Consider the following 9,202-nt stretch of genomic DNA (forward strand, 5'->3'; position numbering starts at 1 on the left):
TCTTTGACGCAGCCCAGCGAATCCCCCATCTCCTCCTGCTCGGTGCCGGCAGGAACGCAGCTGAGCGAGTCGCCGGCTCCCGAATAAATCCCAACCCGGGCTTCATCGGATCAAACGCCCGGCGCGCAGCGCTCCGCGGACTGCCCCTTGTCGCCGTCCCCTCCCGCCAGCCCTGCCGCCACCGCCGCTGCTCCAGACAGCCATCTTACAGCCTGGGCGCTGCGAGAAGACAAATTCAAAGCATCTCACTGCAGTTCAGAAATCACTTGACCTAAAAGCAGAGGGAGCGGGGATTGGCTGCGGCGTCCTTCTCTCCAAATATGAGGTAATTGGAGCACGGCCCTTGCCAACACAAACAGGGAGCAGGAATCAGGCAGCGGAGCGAGGAGGGGAGTGGGAGAGGGTGGGGAAGAGGGGGAGAAAACACAAAACCTAAGGAAGGTTGGCAAAGGTAGAATAAAGGAAGGGGTGGGAGAGAAATGGGGGAAAAAAAAAAGCAGGGAGGAGTCAGAGTGACTCTGCATGCACGGCAGCCGGCTCCGCAGGGCTGCTGCTCTCCAGTGAGGGAGGTTTGCTCCTTAGTTCTTAATTCCAGGAGCCCCAAAAGCCCAGCTCACGTGCCCACACGCTGCCAGGCTCACCCAGTTTGGGGCACAGAGGGGCAGCTCGAGGTGCCCGAGGGGGGACCTGGCATTGCTTCAGTCGGAGGGTCCCAATAGGAACGGGAGCGTGATGCTGCCCATCCCACCCCATCCCATCCCAGTCCCAACCCCAGTCCCAGTCCTGCCTCTCTCCGGTGGCTCCTGCCCCAAACGCTGCCCAGGGCAGGGATTTGAGGAGCGTGGAGCATCCCAACCCCGCCTGCCAGCTCAGAGGGACCCAGGGCAGGGTGACACGCACCAAAAGTAGGGGTGAGACAAAAAATGGAGAGCAGAGGGCATAAAGATGGGGGGACTGAGCTCAGCCCCAGGAAGCAGGGAAACAACAAGGGAAACACTCAACGAGGAAACATTCAACAGGGAGCAATCCAGAAAATGACTAAGGGAAACCAGTGACCACAAGAGCTCCCACGGCACAGGGAAAAGCCCCCAGAACACCGGAGCACCCCCCTCATCGTCACCACGCCAGCTCCCTGAGCTCCACACCGGCACCATCCCACCCCAAACCTCTCCCGGGGCTCTCCCAGCTGCCCGCCCCCAGGCAGCGGCACTGGGACACGGGAGATTAAGAGGTTCACAATGGAGCTACAACCCCAGAAAAAATCCCGTTAGCGCAGCGGGATGGGGACGCGCAGGCTCGCCGGCACCAGCCCGGCTCCCGTGTCACCCCCCCGTCCCCCACGGCAACAGGGCAGCGTCCCCTCCCAGCCAGGCACGGAGGGGACCCAGTGTCCCTGTCCTGGTGTCCCTGTCCTGCAACAGAAGATGCACCAGGGCTGCGTGACCCCGAGGACAGCAGGGACGAGATGCCACAGGCAGGGCCCCACCGGAGATGACGGTGACTCATCAGCATCCAGAGCCTGCCTGACCCCGGCTGCTTCCCAGGGCCAAAGCCTGGGAGAGCCTCGTCAGCAGCCTCACACCCAGCTCAGCCCCAGGCTGCCCCCAAAAGCCTCTGCCTGAGGCACTGCCCATCCTCCAAAAAATGCAATCTTCTAGTGCAATCTTCCTCAAGAGTCTCAAAGCCAGCACTAGTCCTGCCTGGAAGGTGCCAGCAGGGATCCAGCAGGGATCCAGCAGATCCCACAGGCTCAGTCCCACAGAGCTGACGAGCTGCTGACAGCAGCCCTGCCCAGCAAACCCCACTCGCCAACTCACTGGTGGCCACACGTCATCCCCCCGAAGCCATCAGAGCTACAACCGGATAATTTGAGGCTGTTAAAGACCCAAAACTTGCTTTTCCAAGAGCATCTCCAGCACACAATTGCTGGAGACAGCCCCAGGTCAGGGCGTTTCTCCCAGCCCCTGTGCTGTCACTCAGCTGACCCATCCCATCCCATCCCATCCCATCTAATGGAAAAGTGCTGTGGCTGCACCGACCACCCAAAGGGCCGGGAGTGCCTCGGGATAACAGCCCATGGCCCCTTCCAAATTTGCTCTTCTCCTCCAGAGACTCCAGCTGAGCAAACAGCCACGGCCAACAACCCCAGGAGGCCACGGCACACAACCCGTCATTAACGATTTCGTTATGCAAATGACGAGGGGAGGGCACTGCTGTTCTCCCAACACAGTCTCCATGACACTGCCATGAACCTCCAGGCCCATCCATGTGCCGACATCACCATGGAAAAATGCAGAAACCATGGATTCCACCGCCCCGGAGAGACAACGCGCTCCCTACGCCTGCCCCACATCCTCCAGCAAGAAAATTCCATGTCCTACCTGGAAGTGGAGGATGATGGTCCAGATGAGGCCCAGGGTGAGCTTGGGGTTGCCATCTGTGATGTCATCGTTGCGGATATTCACCAGTTTCACCTGGAAAAAAGGCAACAGGGTTGAAGTTTCCCATCGGCCTCCCCCAGAGAGGTCCCCAGGGCCACCCCAGGCACTCCGGTGAGGAGCAGGCACACAGGGAGATCCCAGTGCTTCCCAAAGAGGCAGCGAGGCCACCTCATCTCCTGGCTCGGGGAGGATTTTTCCATGTTTCCAGCACTCTCCATCCAGAAGTGCTTTCCCAGCACTTAATGGCTTTACTTCAGCTCACAGAGCAGCATCCCTGGAGCACTGGTGCATAATTGAGCAGCTACAGAACCACAGAGAGTGGGGAAAAAGAGGGATGACCAAGCTTTAACTCCAGCCTGGGCTCAAAACCAAGCTCTGATCAATCAGCCCTAACGAAGGCAGCAACACCCTCAATCTTCTCCCCGCTCCCCACCGCTCCACGGATCATTCCCTGGCAGGAGTGTCTGGGGTAAGACACCCCAGCGAGGCCACCAGGCCATCACACTTCAAAGGAAAAAGCTGCTTCATCCAAGTGGAGAAACAAGTTCCCAAGAGCCCTTGGCAAAATGTCTCTATCAAGGAGCAGGGAGGAGGAGGAGGAGGAGGAGGGCTGGAAGCAGCTCGCCCTCCCTGGAGTAGGGAATGTGCTCCAATTTATTCCGTGCCCTCAGGCCATCAGCGAGGGAGAAAAGTCTCTGCTTCAGCATGAGCTGGTCCCATTTATCATCATCATCACCCTGGCATATCTGGGAGCATCACGCTGGGGAGACCTGGCCCAGCAGGCAGAACAGGACACCCGGGGCTGCGGGGGTTCCACCTGCAGAGCCAACAAGTCTCGGGATGCATCCCATTGCTCCGGGCAGGATCTGCACTGAGGGGCCAGCAGCTCCCGAAAGCCTGGAGGAGGGAGCCCGTCCTCCAAAAACTGAGGGATAACAAGTCCATGCTGATATCCAGAGAGGTGATACCACACTGAGGCACCCCCAGTGACCCCCCCGAGGTCAAGGCAGAGCCAGCTGCCACACCTCCCCAAAAGCTGGGAGCTGTGCCACAGCCACCCATCCCCACAGCCAGGACCTGCCGGGGAGCCCCAGGGGAGGCTTTTGGGGTGCAGAAGTGACATTGACCACCCCCCTCTCAGAGCAGGGGTCTGGTCCCTTTTTCACAGCAGTTTTTGTGTGCGGGGGTGGTTTTCAGAGGCACAACACCCACAGGGAAAAGCCGCCTGAAAGCCATCCTCAACCAGCAGCACAGAGACAGGCACACCCCAGCACGGGCTGACGCTGCTTCTCGACTCCTTCCAAAGCCTCAGACAAGAGAAAGAACCCACAAACCCACCCAGCTCTGCTGGATGAGCTTTTATCAGCCCTTACCTGTCGCTGCTTCAGGAAATCCAGGGCAATCTGCACGTTCTGCAGGCGGTGGAAGCGCATCCGCCCCTTCTCACGTGGCTGCAAGAGACAGGCAGCAGTTTTAGGTCAGGCTCATGGGGCTGGGCTGGCAGCACCCCACATGCACAGTGACCCCCCTGGGAGCTGTCAGCGTGCTGCTGTGACCCCCTGTGCCCCCACACATCCTGCTCTGCCTTGTTCTGGGAGTAAATATGGTCACTGCTGTGCACAGTCCTGCTGGAAGAAGGTTAAAATGCCCTGCTTGGAGATGGAAGGTGGGAAGATCCTGAGATCCAGACCTCTGCTGGTGCCCTGAGGGTCTGTGTCCAGGCCTGGCTCAGCCTCTGAGATCCCAGGGCAGGATCTTGCCCAGCTCACGGACAGCCAGGCAAGCTGGGAAGAGGCCTCAGCAAAGAGATGGACTCAGGTACAGAGTCTGATTTGTCCAGGTGGAAGCAGAGGCAGGACATGGGGACTCAGGCAGGGACCCTCTGCAGGACCCCACTGATGGCAGAGGAGCCCCAACCTCAGCTCCAGCCCCTCCAGCTCCTCCTGCACACGGGCAGGGGCTGCTGCTCCAGGTACCTCTGAATCCCTTGGGAAAGGGCACAGGAGACACCCTGGGCCTTGCCCATCGCTGCTGAAGGTGAGGGATTTCCAGAGGTATCCTGAGCCACGGCCGGGGAAAGGAGATGGGATGCTGGGTCAGCTCTGAATCAGCAGGAGCGGGAGGATCGACACCCAAAACCCAATCCCAGCTTCCATATGAGGAATATTCACGGAATCACAGGAGGTTGGGGTTGGAAAGGACCTTAAAGACCATCTAATTCCAACCGTGGTGGGGGGACACACCCCACAACCGTGTTCTGAACTGTTGGGATGCCCCAAATGCTCCGAGTCACCTTCCTTTCCCAGCCTGAAGGGAAGAGCTGTCCCTGCAAGGGGAACATCTCCAGGGGACCATCAGGAAGGTGCTACAGCCCCAGCTCCTCCTGCACCGCTCCAGGGAGGCAACACTGCACAAGGGCATCGTCACCCCGAGCACAGGGGCTGAGAAACGCACCTGGGCACGTTTTGGGGGTCTGACCCTCACCTGGGGCTGTGCTGTGCTCGCTCCCACCCCCACTCCCATGCAGGATCCCAGAAGGTGCCTGTGCCCAGAGCCTGTCCATGCAGTGCCAGGTGGTGCAGGCCCCGTGGCTGTCCCCTCCCTCCCCCGTGGAGGGGACACATGCTGTCACACCGTGGCGTGCCCCGCCTGCGGGCTGACCCCGCCGTGCACGCACAGATGATCCAGCTGCCGGGCACACAGCCCTGGAACGAGGCACATCCCCACTGCCACAGCTCCTGCAGGGCACCCGGGGTGGGTTTTATCCCAAACCCCGCGGGGAAGGGAGCGCTGGGATGGCGCTGGATGATCTGGCGGCACTGCCAGGGAGATGCTGCGGCCGGGGCAGGCTCGACCTACTTCTTCATCATCATCATCTTCCTCCTCCTCGCTGCTCGCACGGCACCAGGCCGGTGCTGTCACCAGGCGAAGGCTCCGCTGAGCTGGCGGCTCTACGGGCTAAGGAGGGCGGGAGGGTGGCACGGCGGGGGCACAGAATGGAAACCAAAATGCGACACCCAGGCGCGAGGAGAAACACAAAATAAAAACAACAAAAAAAAGGGGGTGAAGGTGGCTGGGTCTCCGGCACAGCCCGGGCTCCGGCACTGGGATTTCCTCCTGATTTTGGAAGCTGAAGAGCAGGAAGCTGTCTGGATCACAAGCAGCGCGATCCAAGTTTTCAGCCCCCACAAAAACGGATTTGGCGTCTCCGGAGGGTACGGAGGGACGTAGGAGATCTTTGCCCAGATGCTATTTTTGGGGGGGAACTAAAATAATTGCTGCTGTGCTACGGCAATCGGGATCTTCCCGGAGCTGAGGGAATGTGTCAGTCAGAGAGGGAAGAGGAGGAGGAGGAGGAAGGAGGGGGAACTCTACGATGCTCCAGGAGCAGGAAGAGGTTTGCACCAATGACTGCTACAAACCCAGGAGCTGAGCAGGGGGCAGGAGTGTCACATCTGAGATAAACTGCTGGGCACGCTGCCAGAGAAGCAGCTTTTGGCCAAATTCTGCTGTTATCCATGATTTTAAACATGGAGCCGCATCTGGGAGGTGAAGGTGTGTAAAACTTGGCAAGAAGAGGGAAAAAGCTCCCTGAAAGTCACCATAATCAGGTGAGAGACCAGCCTGGGGAACAGGGGTTTGAGTAAAAATAAATCAATAAAAAATGCAGTGATAAATATAATAGTAAATAACTATATTAATAATAATAATAATAATAATAATAACGATAAAAGAAACAATGACAGACACTTGAAAGCAAAACCAGAAAAGATGGCTGGGAGTGAAGGGGAGCAGGGAGAGGATGGAGAGGGTTTGGGGGTGGTCTCCAGAATCCCTGCCCAGCCCTGGCAACTCACCAGCTTCACTCCCGACAGCACTTCCAGGAGGGAGATGAGGTTGTGGCCATCTCTCAGGTCTTCATAGAGGTCGTTGATGTGCTTGCGCACCTGGGGAGGGGAAGAGCCATCAGTGAGCCCAGAATTATCCCTGGGAAGAGCAGCCTCCCCTTTCCCAAGCAGCCTGGCAGAAGCCGCTGCCAATCTCACACACAAAACCCAACCGTGGCACCATCTGCGCTCCAGGGAGCCTGCAGGAAGGGCAGCCCCTCCTGAGGAGGAGGTTTAACTTCTCACATTCCTCACAGCATCCCCCAAAACACAGCTCCCACCTGGGAGCAGAGCAGCTTTCCCCGGGCACCACAGGCAGCCTCTCTTCCCCAGACACCCAGACCTTGTCCTGGGGTTTTACCCACTTGGGAATCCCCAAATGTTTTCCCCCAACAGCCTCAAGATTTTTCTCTGTTTTCCCCTCCTCTGTAAGATTTAGGAAGCAGGCAAAAGCTTGGCACAGAGCTTGGCAAAGCTGGCAGGAAAACACAGCTGGGACACCCAGTGCTCAAACCACTTTTTTCCTCCTTTTTTTTTTTCTTTTTTTTTTTGGCAAATGGAGAATTAATTAAAACCCACCCAGAATTAACCAAGGAAGCAGGAGGCACCTCGTGGTGCCGTGTTAATCCTGCTTGACAAACTTTGGATCTCGTCTCCACCCTGGAGCATCCTTCAAAGGACAAAAATGCCCCTTTTTTCCTGGCAAGGGGGTGTGAGGGAGGAGTCAGGATCTTCTCCTTTCCCCCAGGATGCACAAGCCTCGAGTTAAAGCAAGGACCAGGTGCCCAGAAAGGAAAGGTAATAAAAGGGCTGTGTGGTGATGCTACAGTGCCCTCCAAAGGCTCCAGCACATTTCCAGCACATCCTGCTCTGCTCTGACTCAGGCGAACACTCAAAACAAACACTCCTAGGCGTAAAACAAGTTTTAAAAGCCCCTTAAAAAGGCATTTATCTGCCAGTCCTGAGCTGCAACACCCAGAGAGAGAGAGAGACGGTCATTTCACCGGCTTTATAACAAAATCCGTGACTCTTACCTTCATCAAGTGTTTATTGACCCATTTAGTGAAGGTTTTCTTTTGGACTCTGTCCCGTTCATCTGTCAAAAGGAGACAAAGGCAGCTCTTGGTCAGTGGTTCTCATGCAGAAACTCAAACGACTTTGAAATGACGGGAAGAGACAGAGGGATCGCCGCCGGTGCCAGGACGGATCCCGCGCGCTCACAGGGAACAGAGGCGGCTTATTCAGGGAATGGTGTGGGATGGGGCCGTTCACGCGGCTCCAGCATCCCCCCCCGGGCAGGGAAATGGGAGTCAGAACAAAATGCACCGGGTTTTTTCTGCTGAGAATCACGATATTTAACGAAAGCAGCGTGGATGACCGGGATAGGTACGACCGGCGGCACCGACTGAACACCGGGAATTCAGCCCCTCTGCGCCTCCCCACCTCCCCTGGAGGCAGCACAGGGAGGGAAAGGGGGGTTTGCCCAATTTTAGGAGGGTGTCCCCCTCCCCTGCCCGCTCCTGGAAGGCTTTAGGGTGTTATATAAACCCCCAGATGTCCTGTAACAGGCCCTGGCAAGGCACTGCCAGCGCGTGCAATTAGCAGCTTATTCTGCCGCTGTATTTTTGGTTCATTGGATTGCCAGGATTTAATGTTTATTTCTGTCCCCCAGCTCAGCCCTGGTCAGAGCTCTGAACGCTGCTGGGACAGGGTGACAACGTGGGTGCCATCCCCAGGGAGTCCCAGTCCCCAGGGGTGGCAGGGGGATGGGATGGGAGATTTGTGGTGACACCGAGCAGCGACGGGGGAGCTCTGGGCAGGCTTCTTGCTCCGTGAAACAAAATAATATCACAGGAAAAACACAGGCAAACAGGCGAGAGGAGATGGTCCCACAGGGCACAGGGGGTCCCACTCAGCTCCCCAGGCAGCGAGGGGGGCTCAGGGCAGCCCTGGCAGCCTGCCCTGTGTCCAGCGAGGTTTAAGAACATCTTGGAGCACAGAGAGATCCTCAGCACCGACCCACGGCACACAACCCCGAGCACTGCATGTCCAGCCCAGAGGACCCCAGGGATATTTTGGGAAAGGATGAGCCCTGCTCACCCAAAACACATCTCTGACACCAGGGTGCACCAGGCAGCAGCACCCCTTGCTTTGGTTTTAAGTTAAAAATCAAGGAAAGGGAGAAAACCAGCATTTCCCAGGCCAAGCTCCCCAGGACAGCCCCAGAACCCATTCCTGGGACGGGAGGTCACTGGGAGTCCCCGCACAGCCCCAGCGACCCTCGGCAGAACCCCCCCGACGTCTCCATCCACAGATGGGAAAGCACCACCCAACACCCTTCCTCTTCCTCACCCACCCCGCGGCTTCCCCCTCCGAAAGCACCGCAGCCAAGCACGTGGCACAGGGTGACACAACGTCACCTCCCCCTGTCCCCGCTCTGCCCCTCGGCCACGGCACGTAACCAGGTGCCAAAAACTACCCGGAGGCTGAGCCACATCCACCCTCACTTCCCCCCCCGCCAGGCTCCAGCCTTGGCACGGCTTCCCAGGAGCCACGGAGCTGCCGCCTGGCACCGCCGGCCATAGGAAGCTGGTTCACTCGCACGTGGTTTTTAGGGGCTTTCCTTCACCCCTCCAGAGCCGCAGCGTTGGGGCCCTTCCCAACTCTGGCGTCCATTCGGGATGGACAAACCCCGTGTCCCGGGCGTCCCGCGGGCTGGGCAGGGGGTACTAACCGATGCAGCACATCTGGCACACCAAGCAGGCGGCCTTGACTCTCTTCTCCCCGGAGAAACGCCGCCTCTCCATCGCCCCAGCCCCGGGATGGCGAGTGCTGGGTCCCGGCAAAGCGGCAGCACCTGGGGAAGGGTCTTCT

At 58.2% G+C, this 9,202-nt stretch overlaps 1 protein-coding gene across 1 annotated transcript in view; it reads right to left on the reverse strand.

Moving 5' to 3' along the window:
- LOC103616929 (microtubule-actin cross-linking factor 1) overlaps nt 1–9,202 on the reverse strand; it is a 138,551-nt gene that overhangs the window by 98,039 nt on the left and 31,310 nt on the right. The window contains 4 exon segments of the mRNA XM_017736104.1: nt 2,382–2,474; nt 3,815–3,892; nt 6,299–6,388; nt 7,363–7,424. Coding sequence (XP_017591593.1) covers nt 2,382–2,474; nt 3,815–3,892; nt 6,299–6,388; nt 7,363–7,424 — 323 coding nt within the window.

The sequence above is a fragment of the Corvus brachyrhynchos genome, unplaced genomic scaffold (assembly GCF_000691975.1).
Source record: "Corvus brachyrhynchos isolate BGI_N302 unplaced genomic scaffold, ASM69197v1 scaffold65, whole genome shotgun sequence".
Classification (NCBI taxonomy): Eukaryota; Metazoa; Chordata; class Aves; order Passeriformes; family Corvidae; genus Corvus; species Corvus brachyrhynchos.